Raw genomic sequence first — 15,889 nt, 5'->3', positions numbered from 1 at the left:
TGGCTGGAAGGACATGAATAAGACTTTCTGATGTAGTCCTCTGCCTCCAGATCCCTACCTATTATTACTTCAGTTTGGCAGCCTGGGCCTGCAGCTGAGGTAGCCAGTACCATGTTTGGCCCAGATGAGAAAGGTGTGGAGGGCTCAGAGTTGGTGCAGCACCTCTTGTCGCACCTTCTGCATCACCACTGTTGCTGGAGCTGTAGCCTTTGGGGATCTCTGAACCTCAACCCTAAAACCCCAAAAAGCAGTTTGGGGTTGAGGATGAGGCCCTCAGTGACATGTTTTACCAGGCAGAGTAATGATAAAATAGAGATACCACCCAGAAGACAACATTTGTGTTACAAGCAATAAACTGCCCTTTTATTCACAGCCTCCCAAAGGAATGTGTGGAACTGGTTCTGTCTCTCGACTCCTCATGTTACATTTATCTGCCATATTATTCAAATAGCACACGCAACCATAGAATATTCAAAACTGCAGAATAAATTCACATTCATTAACTCCTACAAAAGTGTGATGGCCATCGTATATTAAGGATAGAAAGTATAAACAAGCCATCAATTAATCTAATCTCTCCGATTTGAAGCACATCAAGGATGGTATGGTGTGGAAGAGAGCCCTGCCAAAGTAAGTGCCTGAGCACTGAAAAATTAGCACTTGCTTAAGTGCTTTGAGGGACAAGAGACCAAAACAATTTTACAGACTAATACAGCTATTTTTTCCCAAAATGGTGAAAGATGTGCCTGGCAGGGGTTTTCCAAGTCCCTTTGATTGCACCACTGCACCCATTTTTCCTTGTCTTCTCAAATTATTCAACATTAGTGAAAATTATTCAAACTGCACTGTTTCTTTTAAAATAACCTCTCAAGGATCAGACCATACAGCCTCATGCAGCCCCTGGCTGAGGCAAGGCTCCCAAAATGATGTCAATGGGAGCCTTGCCCAAGAAAGGACTATAGGATTCAGCTGTATGTGAAGAAAGGCTTGAAGTAACGGAGCATAGTATCAGGATAAGACTGTATATTTCAAGTATATATTTATTCTTTACACTAAATCACCAAAGAGCGTGGGGAGAAGAGGGGGATGTCACTTTGGAAAACCATATGGTGCTTTGATTTCCAAGCCAGAACTGTGCATACTGAATGTTTATAGAATCTAGTGGTATTCTCTCCTTTCTGTTTATTTCTGTCACCCAGAGAAACTCTGGCCAAGCACCAATCAAATATCCAAGCAAGCAGGGGGAAAGAGAGAAAACAGCTCACACCAGCAGTAGGCTCATGATTAGCAACCTAAACCTGGAAGGAGGCGCTTGGGAAGCGACTCTGATACATTTGGATTCCAGCACTCACCGCATGTCATGAGTGGTTTTGGATATTGAGTTCTCAGTCTCTGCAAGGGGTAGGGAAGACATACACAGCATTTCTGGCTAGACTGAGCAGAGGCATATGTGGAGCAGCTGCAAAAGCAGACATCCTTCTGCTCTCAGAGATCAGTGTAGGAACAAAAATGCATCTCTCAGCGATGACAGCTAATCTGCTCCTGGGTTAGCTGTGTCTCTCTACCTGTGGCAAACAGGGCTGCTGCATTTACTTTGCTTCAAATAAAACCAATGCAGAATATCCTCCTTATCACCCTATGCTTAGGAGAGCAGTTGGAGGAGTTACTGAGGTACACAGAAGATCTGAAATATATCTTAATAGGAGACAGTCTTCATACCCAAGCTCTAGCCTTGATACAGAAATCTTCAGGTCTTTTTCCTTGCGAGTCTTATTCCCTTCCCTGCTCTTATCTGCTTACCCTTTCCTTTCAGTGTGAGAGCAAGCAATCTCCAACTACTCTTTCATTTTTCGGAAACAGTAAAAGGATTACAAAAAGCATAACAAGCTCACAACTCAATACACAGTATTTTATATACAGGAGCAGCTTTCACTGCTGATCAGCCTCAGTATTACTTTAGGGAGAGTCTGGGATGCTACTGGTGCACTTTCTACATAGATGTTGCTGCTGTACTAAGTATGGTGCAGAGAGGTCTTACTAGCATTACACAGGGTAGAAGTCACCTAATTTTACACACACATATATATATGTAACTTCTAATTAATAGCAAGTTTTTGCATACCATGAAAATAACAACAATTTTAGTATCAGATTAAAGCTATCAACCAAACAAAACTTGTATCTTTGATACAGAAAAGTCTTTCATTTTTATAAAGATAATTTCCTTTTACTGTGAAATTGGTGCTCAAAAGTTCCTTTCTCTACCCTTGAAACAACTATTTACTATGAAAAACATACTTATTGAAGGTTGCCAAAAGTGTAGTAACCACACATCTGTTATTCTTCAAATATATATTTTCTAAAACATTTGATATTTACTTCACATGTAATAACAGTTATTCAATTTTTCTTAAGTGTGCTTTGTGGAACCATAATGTAAAGCATTACATGCACAGGAGAAGCACCATGGGAACAAATGCAAAAAGGGAGTAGAAGTGTTGTTAGTAGCTGAGTAACTTACTAGTCACACTACAAACTACAACCCAGAGAAACATAGTAAGAGGAGTATTGGAAGTCTGGAAACCCTGCAGAATGATGAGTTTTTAAAGGTCCAACATCATTCATTTAAAGTTTTAAAATTGTTAGATAATTTATAGGTGAACAAATATGTAAAAACAGAAGACATTTCTGTAATCGCTACTGAATCTACTAGACAAGGACATAAACTTCATCTGGTAGCTCAAATTAGAGAAATTTAGGTGTTTAAAAAAGCCTTCTTTTGGTTTTAATTTTCCACAGTGTGGTAACATATCCCCAGGGCTGGTGGTGGCTCTTTGCAGGCTCTGCACTGCAAGCCTCACCCCAGCCATGAGCTGGAAAGACACTACTGGCTGCATTATAGGAGAAGACCAGCTCTCTGACTGAACTGATGTTCTTTCTTTTTGAATTTTAGCAGGCTTTGTGTATTAAGCTCTCTTTAATTGCCAGAGTAGCCAGGAAACAAGCACAGTCATGGTTAATTGTTCATAACTATTCCACTTGAGAATTGAAGTGAGCCTCCCAGCAACAGGACAAAAGGAAATGGCCTCAAGCTGTGCCAGGGGAAGTTCAAGTTGGACATCAGGAAGAATTATCTCACAGAAAGGGTGGTTAAGCATTGGAACAACTGCCCAGAGAAGCAGTGGAGTCACCATCCCTGGAAGTGTTCGACAAACAACTGGATGTGGCACTTAATGCTATGACTTACTTGACAAGGTGGTGTTTGCTTAAAGGATGGACTCCATGATCTAGGAGGTCTTTTCCAACCTTATTGATTCCATGATACTATGATTTTTTACTGGGTCCTGAATATGACTGAAAAAAATCTTAAGCCATTGAGATGAACAATGCTTTCTAAACCAAGTTTTTAGTCATGTTTGGAACAAAGTACAAGAGATCTGACTGCTTTCCAGAAGTTTTTCTGCATGTGTGGGTGCCATGGTAATATGCATCAATAATGAACAATAATACCCACATTAACAGTGGCAAAAAGTCATCCTATTTATCTATAAGTCTACTTGCTTTGGCTTACTGAAGATTTTTTTAAAAACAATTAAGGTGACAACTTGCATCACGTGAAAGTATCAGACATGCTCAGCCTTTTAAACCATGTTTCTAATAGGACAACAAAATGCAATACAATATTTTTCCTAAATCTCAAAATTGCTCCTCAATGTTCTTCCTGTGGTTAGGAACTGCAGTCTAGATCATGCTGGACAAAGGTGGTGACTAACATAGTATGTTACAATTAGCTTATTTGTAATGTCTCAAAAGACAATCAATAACATAAAGACCTTCATTTATATCTATCAAACCCACATATACTCCTTTTAATTGAAAAGCTCTTAACTCCAGTCATTTCCTGGATATAAAGCTACCTTACTTGAGCTCCAGCATTTTTAATTTCCCTTGCATTGAAAAGCAGCATCCACAGCTCACAAGTAATGCTTACATAAAAGCCTTGCAGTCAGATCTCTTGGTGGCACATTGTTTTTCAGGATATGAAGACAACAGTAATGTAAACACTCTACTACTGCAGAATAAACACCATGTAGCCACAAAGCAGTGATGACTTCACCTGTAAATTATATGGGATTAATTTTCTGCAATGTAAACTGACTGTCTATGTCTCCTGTTCCTCAATGCACTCTAAAACTGTTTGTTGAGAACAATTAATATCTTCCGGGTTTAAAGCAAAGATAATTCCTCCTTAGGGCATTACTTCATGTTTCACCTTTTGTGTATCTAAAAATCTTGCTTTCTCCCTCCTGAATGAGAATGTTCTTGCTCAAACAATACATTTAAATGCTATTGATATTTCAAAGCTGACTCAGGTGTGCCTAAGTCAACAGCTTGCAGAGAACAAAATTTTAAATAGTGAGACATGCTTCTGCTGGTTCTTTCCCTAGAGTTTATATAAATAAACACAAGAACAGCTGTATTGGATCAGAGCTAACATAGATATAGCCCACTAACCTGTCTCTATTTGTGGCCAAAAAGGGATTCCTACTGAAGAGAATAAGATTAGGGAAAGGATGTAGTGATACATCCCCAGAATAAGCACTCTGCTTTAAGAGATCAGCAGACTTGAGATTTCTACTTCTGTGACTGCAAGATAAGTGTGATTCCAGCATCCAGGTACTATATATAGGAATATGTTTGCTTTGGAAGCTATTCTTTAAGATACAAAAAGTACTGATCTTAAGCAGTGACATATGATATTAAGAAAATATTGCTTTAAAGGAGTTAACACTGAACTTCACTTATATGTTTCTCATTACCATTTTACTCAACCAATTTGAGAAGTTGTGGATGCCCCACACCTTGTGTTATAGCCCAGGCTGGATGGGGCTCTAAACAATCCATGGCAGGGGGGTAGAAACTGGATGACCTTTATGGTACCTTCCAACCCAAGCCATTCTATGATTCTATTATATATTCTTGTCATAAAAAATATTGTGTTAAAAATACAGGTAGTATAATAGATATTACTAATTTTAAAACTCCAAATCTTAATTGTTGTATTTATATAAAAGTCTTTATCTTCCTTTTTTTTCTCCTTGCCAGTTCTCTGAAAAAGCTGAAAAGAAAACACATTCGATTCTATGACTATGGCAAGCAAAGTACATTCAAATCTTCACCTCATCTGTGCTAACTAATGTGCTGCTTCAAATAAAGTAACCCCAGAGTGACAATCAATCTCTCAAGGTGCAGAAGTGCTGTTAGAAAGCCTTTCTGCTTTTCAAACTAGAGTGGCAATAATGGCATCTGCACAGAAATCCCTTCTACATATTTGCCTCCTCTCAGAAAGGCTCCTCAGCTGTAATTTAGTCTATCAATAATTCTCCATCCTTTATGTGGTATATACCTTGCATATACACAGCTAGCATGGATTCTTCTTGTTTTGAAACATCTCAGAGGTTGGAAATTGCCACCACAGAACTTCTAATGAACTCAGCTAAAAAGATGCTGACCGTAACCATTCTCTCTTTCAAAACACAGACACAGTATCAATTCATTCTAGAACTCCTCAAAACTTTTTTTTTTTTTTTTTGATGAAGAGAAGCAGCACCAGCAGATGCACCAAGAGATGCTAATTCACAATTTGGGTGATGAAAGGTTTATTGTAGTGTCCTATGGTATCACACTGAGTGAAATGCTCATTAGGAACGAAAGTGGATGTAACTTGGGAAAAAAAAAAACCAGCCTGTTAAAAAAAACAACTTTTGAGGACATCAAACTTAGCAACTGAGTGTTTAATTTTCAACAACATCCAGAACTTCAAGTGGAGAGGAGATTCTTCTGCTTACCATTTGTAGAAGAATAAAGATAGCATTGAGCATCTGAATCCTTCTTTACTTTACATAACTCTTTACTGGACTTGGCCTTGTTTAATTTACAAGACAGAAATGTGTTTCTGGTGTGATGACCTTGTGGCTAAGTTTGTCTGCAAGAAGTTCTTGCACTTGAGGACTGCTGAATATTGAATTTTCCTCTGGTGCTAAATAGATCTCTGCCAGCTTTGCACCTCTTTCAACTTCATTTACTTTTGTCAACTCATATGTCAGAGATTAGAAGTCTTCATGGAAAAAAATATGAGTGAGAGCAATATTTTCATTCATAAGTAAGACTTGTGGCCAAAAGGTGTGTCTCTTTTTTAATACCAGCATGCTGTAGAGTCACCAGCAAACCACATGATGAGCCAAGTTCATATAATGAATAAATTGCTTCAGATTGACTCGGGAAAGAGAAGAGGACACAAACAGAAAAGCTGAACACATATGTGCATGACACTGCATGACTTCCACTCTAAATTTGAGGTCTCTGATACATTCAATCAAGTAAAATAAATAACTGTGCACATTTGTCTCTGCAATTTTTCTTCCTTACTTTTTTGCACTAGTAAGGAAATAAATTTATGGCTTACCTTTCAAAACCAATCTGCCGTAATGTTTTCTCCCATGTCGAACCTGCACAAAGAGGAGAAAAAACACCTTCAGTAAAGAACCTTTTTTGTATGAACACTCTTTTCCTTTCCTTGTGCAGCTGGGATCTGTATATTAAGGAGATTTTTCCACCCCTAGAGAAGTACCTGTAAATAACACGACTTTTCCCCAGAGTGGAGAATGTTGACAGATGCTACCACTGGGTGACACAACAGTGAGAGGGGTATCAGCCTATACAACTTGACATTGCAGAGCAGCTACAGTTCACTGCAATCCCAAGGGTGGTCTCCTCTGCTAGAGCAGTGTGATCTGGAAGCGCTGAGCTGGCATCTCACATCATGCACTCTTCACATTTCAGCTTTTCACTTTACTGTAGTGTTTGCCTGATTCTTGCTGAAAGCTTTACAGCTCCTTCTGAAATCCAGCCCTTTTATTTTTAAGCAAAAGCATGAACATGTATTCCTTCCTTGTTGTTTAATCCTTCATAGAAAGAGCTGCAAAGGACTCTTTCTCAAAACTATCAAGGACTCAGCCCCACGAACTACTCAAATGTGCATCCAAACAACTGCCCTCAGTATTTCTGATGCACTTAAATGCACTTCAAATTTTACCTCGATTTTCTCCAAAATAATCCCCCCACACACTTCAAGAACTAGGTTTTTAGTATTAAGCTCTTGGTAGATTTTTAGCCTTTTGCCAGTCTTTTTTTTTTAACTGCTATGAGGTCATTATAAACACAGGCTACTAAAAGCACAAATATCTCAAGTCATGCAGATCTGCTCAGTAAATCTGTAGGAGGACATGAAGCTGCATCATAGTTTGCTCTCTGTCCTTTTGTGCTGCTGTGGGAAACACAACAGGACTGCATGCCATGTAAGCAACTACAGCTCTTTTTGAATGACTGACTCATCTCAATCATTCATTGAATTCTCAAAATCAGAGAAGTGACAAAAATTCCTGTTGCTGATGCATTCCATCACGTAAAGGGAAATATAAATTAGGAACAAAAGGATTCCCTGTGAGTTTCATTAAGCAGCACTTTTAACTGCCCCCATTCAGTGCAAAGCAGGCAGGAATTTCAGGCCCATATCCAGCAAAACACAAAGCAGAAAGAGACTTCAAAAGCAAGGTGGAGAAATCTCTACCTTCACTATATGGGAAAAAAAAAAAGAAGTTAAATCCTGTTCTGGAATAACTGAGCAATGTTGATTGTTTGATGAGTAGCGAGAGCTTCTACTGTGGCACCTATATTTGCCTGAGGTGGGGCACAACTTCTGCCTGCACAACTACATAAGACATTACATTCATCACACTGAGTTAATATTTTATGAAAAGAAGTCCTCTAAAGACACCTCTAAAGCAGGACAAGAAATACTTTCACACATTTATTTCAAATAAATGTGAAAAACAAAAATAATATCCAGCACAGTGAACAATAAATGATTGAGATAAATAAAGACCCCCTCCATTAATGCATCCCCCAAACCCATTATCTTCTGCTCATCTCTGGAGTGTAACTGGTTTCACACAGCATCTATGAATCAAGCCATTGTTAAAAAGGTAACTGTGCCACTCCACAGGAGGCAGGGCAGACACAAACAATTCTCTATATATTTTATTCAATCCTGCTGGCTTTGGAAGAGTAGCCAATGGTTTTTGAACTCTGAAGATTTGAAGAGTGTTGAAGAAAAGAAATCTCAACAGCACTTCCTAAAGCAAAGGCCAGTACTGACATTTTTAGTCTATGTGCCTTCCACTGTTATGTATATGTACATGTATGTATGTATTCATATATGTATGAATTTTTCACCCCATGATTGGCTACACCTCATTCATAATATATAGATAGAGTCCTACTGGAGAGAGAAGGTGGAGAGGGAGAGAGAAAGGAAAAAAGCTTTAGAGGAAAGGGAATTGTGTCTCCATTGGTTTGAAATAATCTTTTGGCTGCAGCTGGCCACCAGAATACTCTTTGAAATGCATCTGACTCCTCTGAAGCAAAGCCTGCCAAGAACACAACTAACATTTCATATTAAAAAAACAAATCTTTTTTATGGAGTCTTATTTTAAAATGTTTATGATCTAAACATTGGGTTTTAAGACTTGCCAATTCCATTCACAATAGTATCAACTTCTACACCACACTAAGAGCCAAAAGTAAATACCCTGAGGTAACAGAAGCACTAAAAAGAATAGTGCTATTAAAAGTCTAGAAAACCTAGTATTTGATTTAAACCTTACCCGTTGCTTCCAAAACATAAAACAGGGTTATATCACATAATTCTCATTAAAATAAAAAAGGAGTCAATCAAGAATTAAAGACTTGATCCTGCTCCCAAGGAAATCAATGGGAATTTGGCTGTTCAATTCAGTCTTTCTCTCTGCTACGACTGGGGAAAATATTCACCCCTTGACTTTCAGAATCCATCAACTACTACACTTGAGTTACTAAGTTAAGGTGGCTTCCCTTTGCTTTCTTTTTTTTTAGCACCACAACAAAAATACTATAACTGTTTATAAGAATGCCTTAATCTGGTACCCATGTAATTAAGTTTTTTTTTCCAAATATTTTCTCCAGAGTGCCCAACCATCCTCATTTATACCAAAAATTCTGTTTCACATTAACAGCTCTAGCTTCAATATTCTTCAAAGAGATGAAGCATAATGCACTTCCAGAATTTCTGCTCACATTTAATAGGGGCAATAGTTACACACATACCATGTTCACATAAGCACTCAATGAAATCCTAGCATATGAATGAGAGTATAAGAATATGAGATTTAATAAGATAGAATCCAGACATCTTCCTTAAGTCAAAAGTTGCCTTCTATGACAGGTAGTCTTTGATTCACAAGGCAGTTGCCATATTTAGTTTGGCTTGGTTAAAACTCTCTGCTTACTATGAACTTAGTAAGGATGAGAGGACTCACACACCACTGCTAGGTTGTTCGCCTTACAAAACATGAAGGTGCCTTGCTGCTGAAGTGCACTGCTGGGCACAGGGAAAACACACATTCACAGGATCACAGAATCATGGAATACCAGGTCAGAAAGGACATCAAGGATCATCTGATCCAACCTTGGACGAAAGCACAGGCTAGACAAGATGCCCCAGCACCCTCTCTAGCTGGGTGTTAAAAGTGACCAATATTGGGGAAGAATACTGGGTAAGTGATTTTCATCCTTTCATGGAGGTTGCACAGCTATTCACCTTGAGCAGTATCATGCCCTATCTGCCACTGCTGCAGAGATCTGTAGCTGTTGAGGGAGAAGTCTGGCATGCATTGTAATTGAAACTCATGCCTCCTTTGCCATTCCCATGCACATGTGCTTGAAGGTCCCTGTGGATCCTGTGGTCTCCGTGGCTATGTGCAGTGATTACCAAGGCTTGCTGCCTTCTCATTTCTCCAGAGTTAGTGGCTACTTTAAGAACTACATGCCTGTGCCTGACTCTGTTCTTGAGGCTTTCTAACAGGAAGAATAATAATTCTTGCATTCTTTTCTCACTGTGATTTGACATAAGGACCAGAGAGGAAAAATGGGGCTTAACTGAACCAAAAGACAATGTTTGACATTTTTCAGTAAGCATTAAGTGAGCCTGTCAAAATGCAAGTATACAATCAGAATTATATGAAGGTCTCCAAAGACTGGAATAGGAAAAATCTGTTAATTCCATCAATCCGAAGTTAAAAAGGTTTTTTCTGAGCCTGTCCATGGGGTATCACAGGGAGACACCCAGACTCTCTGAAGGAACAAGCAAGGTACCAGACATACCCCACCACACTTAACTCATGAGTAACATGCAGCTGTGACACATATAAACCTGTTATGATACTTCAGAAACAGGCAGATATTCTTGCAATAGTAACTTCAGTGATCTTTATCCTAACATTTTGAAGGAAAAGAATTTCGGAAGAACAGCTGAATTTGTAATGATTAAAATATTCCTATCAATTTCAAAACTTTGATCTTAAGCCTGAGACACTTACTAGTATTCTTCAAACCATGGGGAAAAAAAAGGGAGAAAACCCTTTCACATATTCAAGAGATACAAAACAGAGGTACAGAATACTCCAGAAATGGGAAGAAACACTGTGCTAAACATTTCCATTACAGGTGCTACTTCTATCAGCTCTGCTTCTCAAGCAACAGAGAACAGGGCAGAAGTTTGCAGAGTCCAGCCCAGCCAGACTAGTTGGGTACCGGAGTTTCTTGAATGGACACCTTACAGCTTTCAAAAAATTGAATGAACACATTAGCTTGTCCTGCTACAGCTTCTTTTTCAGTAGAGATACATACACTATATAAACTACTTGAGGGTCTGCAGCCTATCTTCAATGGATTGGGAAATACTGCTGTGCTGTGTATTCTCCTTTATCACCTCAGTACTTACTAACAAGTAACTAACAAGTGTTACCATTACTAATGAGCTGAAATGTTCACACCTGATAAAAACTGCCATATTTGGAACATATTTATTTCAGCAGCTTCATATATTATTAACAGCCTTTACAGTTGCTTGTTCCTAGTAGCAAGCTTCTATCTTCTTCCAAACAAAACCTAAAACATCTATTTTTTTTAAGAAATCCTACTTTTTTGTTATTTAGCAAACACAAAACCACAGGTTTTGTGAAACAAAACAGTAGTTTTGACTTGAGAAATATAGGTGGCATAGGGAAGAACATTCTCTTACTTGCTGCACAGTACCATAATGGTACTGTTAATATTTACTTACTCTTGGCTATCCAATAGTTAGTTACATGCAATGTGACTCTTACAGAAATAATAACTTCTCTCATGTGAAGGACATCAGACAATGCTACCTTGGCATTTAGAATCCATCTGTCTATTTTGAGAAATAAAGCTCTCTTACACTTCCTCTTCCCTTGATTCAAAGTACTTAGCCTGCACCCTGCACTCATCACTTTGTAATTTTATCTCCAGTCTATCATCTGGGATAATGACACCACTTTATTTTAGCATGAGATCTCCTAGTATGGCATATTACTACTCTGCTGTGTTCATGCTGATGTTTTAATTCAGAACTGGAGAGTATTTATTGGGCAATTTTTTTATCATGCTTTGGTTTGCACAATGGAGCAATCTTTGACTGCACAGACTGGATTCCTTTCATGTGAAACTAAAGCACAGCCCACAGACCCAACTGCTGTGTTTCAGCCACCAGCTCTTTTCTGTATGCATGACCAGAGCAGAGCTAATCCACACTCAAAACACATCAAAACATGGCAGGCAAGGACTCTGCACCAAATGCTTGACCCCTATCACAGTGTGCTGCTTGCTGAGACAGATGCAGCTCACTCCACCACTCCCTGTGCCTGTCCAGGAGTGTTCCCAGAAAAGCTTCCCAGTTACAGCCACCCTGAGGGATGAAGGGGCAGGTCAGGGTGCTCACCCTTAAGATTGTTTTCTGGGTTGTATCCCATCCAATGCAGTGAGCAGGAGCCTTTCTATTGCTCTGATGTACAAGCAGAGCTCAGCACTGTCACACTCCCTGTAAAACCCCAGGGAGCCAAATGTGTAAGGCAAGGCAGCAGATTATTTAATTTTTGAAGTAACTCCTCAAGGAGAAGAAGTAAAGGGAAATCTGGGCTGCTACAGTTTGCTGTGCATGCTGAAGAGACTAAAACCACCAGTAAAATAGAAGCTTAGGGCCAGTGGTCCAGGATTCTGTCTAGATGAAGAAAGTGATTGCTGACTACATACCAGGAAAGAGTCATATCAAGAAGAAAGATCAGATGTTGCAAGCCTTTACTTGCCTTCCACTCATACCACCCTTCAACAGATTTTTTTACTGAATAAAGAGCACAAATTTGATCCCTTCACAATAATGTCATGGGAAAGATTTACTGTGTATTTTCTCCTCTGAGAAAAATAATAAATTACTATAGTGAGATACAAAAATTGTTTTCCAATAAAAAGAAAACTTGACTCATTCCATGTTAACCGGAAAAATAATCATCATCAAAAATGCTAATTCTCCTCTGAGGAGATGTTATGAGTGGGAACTTCTACTAATAAAATGAGCAGAGGAGGAATATAGAGCAAAGTGCAATAGTACTGACACTACATTTGTGTGTGCACACATATGCACATTGCTTTAAGGTGAGCAATAAGACAAAGGCTATGGTAAAGTGATTAGCAGCTGCATGTGAACAGTCACCTCTTCCAGCCTGTGGCTTTCCTGGGAGCTCTGGGGCTCCAGATATGTGTCAGAAGAGCTCTCACAGAAAAGTGGGGACCCTAAAAGCAGCTGCTTCACAGGCCTAATCCATATTCTTTCTTTTTTTTTTTTCCTCTGTACCTTGATTAGCACTTAGAACTGGGAGGCTGGGGGAGCATTGTTTTTTTTTAATTGACCACGTAACTTAAGATAGACAACACCATGTGAAACACCCCTTAGAGCCCGTGGGTTATAATTGATCCAGCATCTTGCTGGAGGAAAGGGCAGATCCCAGCTCACTTTGCTTGGTGGTAAAACCTGTGTCTCTGAGCCTGATGCAAAGTCTATAGAAATAACTGGAAAGACTTGCATTGAGTTAATGGGCTTTGATAGTTTGCTGAAATTCATAGCAATGAGGAACAATAAAAGAAAAAAAAAAATCAGTCTCTATATGTGAAGATGACCTGATTATTAAAAGGCAAGTTAAGAGATGTGTGGGAAAAAATAATGACTTGGAGAAAGAAAATGTGGGAAATTTCTGCATTTTTTCTCCCATGAAAGATTTGTTTAAAATGATACACAGGTAACAAAATAAATTTAAATTGGCTGAATTGCTTCATATATTTTTTTACCATCTTTTTCACAAGGATGACAGGTTCCCTAATTTTTGTAAAAACCATGACTTCTTTTATCTGCTTAGATATATCAGAAACACTTACAGGCAATCTTCCCCTGCAACACACACAGGCTTAAAACCACTCTTATTTTAACCTCATTTAATTTCAAATTTATTTTCTCAATGAGGGAGCAAAACAGCAAAACCCAAAGCACTAGAATATCCTTGGGGAATGTATTCCAGATGAAACCCAAGACAGCTAGCTAATGGAAAGGGCTTTTTTGCTTTTGTTTAATATTTTATTTATCTATTTGTTTGCTGTAATGGTTGGTTAGTGGGTTTTACCCCAAGTTTCCAAGGATATTTCATGTTTGAATTCATTCTGCCATCTTTTATTCTTCCTTTTGAAACAGAACCACCCCTCTTCCCCCATCATGTAGAACACTTCAAAAATGGATGTGGAAAATAAAACAATGTGCAGAGCAGAACACTGCAGGTTACCAGCACTAGGGAATAAAGGGTAACAAGTCAGATGGTCCTTAGATATCTCTTATTCTTCTCTACAGCAGAAAACAGGGTCAAGGCTCCAGGGAGCAGCCTCAAAAGAAGGCTGCTTTTCCTGCTGCTGCCATGGGGGATTGCCAACCTTAAGCCAGAGAGTGACAGAGTTTAAGAGGATCAAAATTTTCTCCAGACCTTCTGAACTGGACAAATAATAATTTAATGAGTCCTTTTTCAAATATGGTAGATGGGCTTTGCTTTAGTTTTCAAAGTGAAAGAAAACTTGTACTAAGTTTTCTTTTTCATAAGCCTAAAGAAAAGAAGTGTTTTCTCCATTTGTATTGGCAGAAAAATTCTCTCCTCTCCTATCCCAAGCAACACTGCTCTGTCTGCTAAGGAGCATCTCAGAGGCAACGTTTTAACTCCAGAGTGTAAGTGACAGGCATCCTCCCAGCCTCTAGAGCTACCCTCTGCTTACTTTTATTGTAACATAATATACTGTTATGAATAATAACATCAACCTAGTTTCCTGCAGGTTGTGTTATTATTCAATGTGTGCAGTGTACCAGCACAAGGAATTTGCTTTTCATTATCTCATTTTCTCTTCTTGTCTTATCTGAAGGAGGGGAAGTGGGCACATGATTCTTCATGGATTTTTCAGCATAGACACAGGAAGGGGGAAATAAACAGGAAATGTGTCTGCAGTAGCACATCCATATACAAGAAATTATGGATGTCATAAATAAGAACAGGAAACTAGGAAATCTTGCACAGAAACAGGAGAAACATTATGACAACAAAACCCAGAATTCCAGTGGTGGTATCTTTGACTCCACTAACATACTGCACACCAGGTAAACCATGCTTTTTCTCTGAAATTGCTTTCTGGCTTTTTTAACTTTTTTTTTTTTTCCTAAAGTTACTAAAGAACCATTTCATTCACATTATTGCCCTCAGAAATTAAGGAAGTTTTGCACCGTACAATGAAGACAGCAATTTGTTGTTGTTGTTAGGCATAAGGTCCTGCCCACATTCTCAGATTTCAAAAAACAAAACAAAATAAAAGCCACCCCAATTTTTTTTCCATGACTAAAATAACACAAGTGCTGTGGGAAGGATGATATGCAGAATAAACTTCAGAAAACAGGCTTGAGATGTGTACAAACTTAGCACACCACCTTCCACAGAAGCAGAAAGCAGCACTTTCAAACCCTCCTTCTCTCTGCATGCCATTAAGAGAAGGCAGCAGTGACTGGATCAGGCAGCCTGACATTCAGGACATGGAAGCTGGCTCACTCCCAGAGATCCCTTCAGAGAAGAAATCTGAATGCAGAAGGATGTGCTCCTCTGGGCAGTGGTGTGAAGCAGGCACACAGACTCAAACAATCAGGATAAGGCAATGATAGCAACAGATGCTATTTTTCTTCCCTAGAAAATATGGAGATGCTTTATCTAGTTCAGCTGAAAAGTATAAATATGTAAGCACTGAACAAAGGGTATCTTTTGGTTTAATTTTCTTTCTCTTTGCAAAACTTACAATTCCGTAATTTCACTCAGATTTTCACAAAACTCTAGTAGTCTGTAAGATCAGAAAGAGCAGAGATCTTCTGCTCGCCAGCTCCCATTCCTCTCATTCAAGACAGAGATGACTGTGTAGCTATAAGAGTGTTCAGAGAAAACAAAACTGACAAAAGAACCAGGGAAAACAGAAGGCAATGAGGTGCCAGTCACAGGCTCAGCCCAAGTCATTGCTTCTTGACATCGATGTTTTGAAAACACTGCTGCCACTCACTGGGAGTGGAGTCCATACAGATAAGGGGGTGCTGAGGAGGAGTTTGGGCAACTCAAACTGGTGAGACACACCAACACCAGAGAGACCTCCCACCCACCCACCCCTCTCTTTCCCAGCTCACAGGCACATAGCTCTCAGCACCCCTGCCAAGCCAGGAGAGACACAAGCCATGCGCTTTGCCACCTACAATCTGCTCCCCTGCACGCCTGGAACACCTGCTGGATTTCAGTACCACTGGCTGGGGACAAGAGGCACAGGTGAGTATTACTGGTTGTGCTTTGGTCGTGACCTGTGCAACAGGTGAAGTCTGTAC

General features: G+C 39.2%; 1 protein-coding gene across 3 annotated transcripts in view; it reads right to left on the bottom strand.

The window, feature by feature from the left end:
* Positions 1-15,889, bottom strand: part of PIEZO2 (piezo type mechanosensitive ion channel component 2) — a 286,565-nt gene that overhangs the window by 146,356 nt on the left and 124,320 nt on the right. For all 3 annotated transcript variants that reach the window (XM_077184102.1, XM_054635188.2, XM_077184105.1), the window contains exon 4: positions 6,467-6,509. In XM_077184102.1, coding sequence (XP_077040217.1) covers positions 6,467-6,509 — 43 coding nt within the window. The remainder of the gene's footprint in view (positions 1-6,466; positions 6,510-15,889) is intronic.

This window comes from Agelaius phoeniceus, chromosome 1 (assembly GCF_051311805.1).
Source record: "Agelaius phoeniceus isolate bAgePho1 chromosome 1, bAgePho1.hap1, whole genome shotgun sequence".
NCBI lineage: Eukaryota > Metazoa > Chordata > Aves > Passeriformes > Icteridae > Agelaius > Agelaius phoeniceus.
The sequence above is the reverse complement of the archived record's forward strand: the minus strand, read 5'-3'. Positions and strand labels throughout refer to the sequence as shown.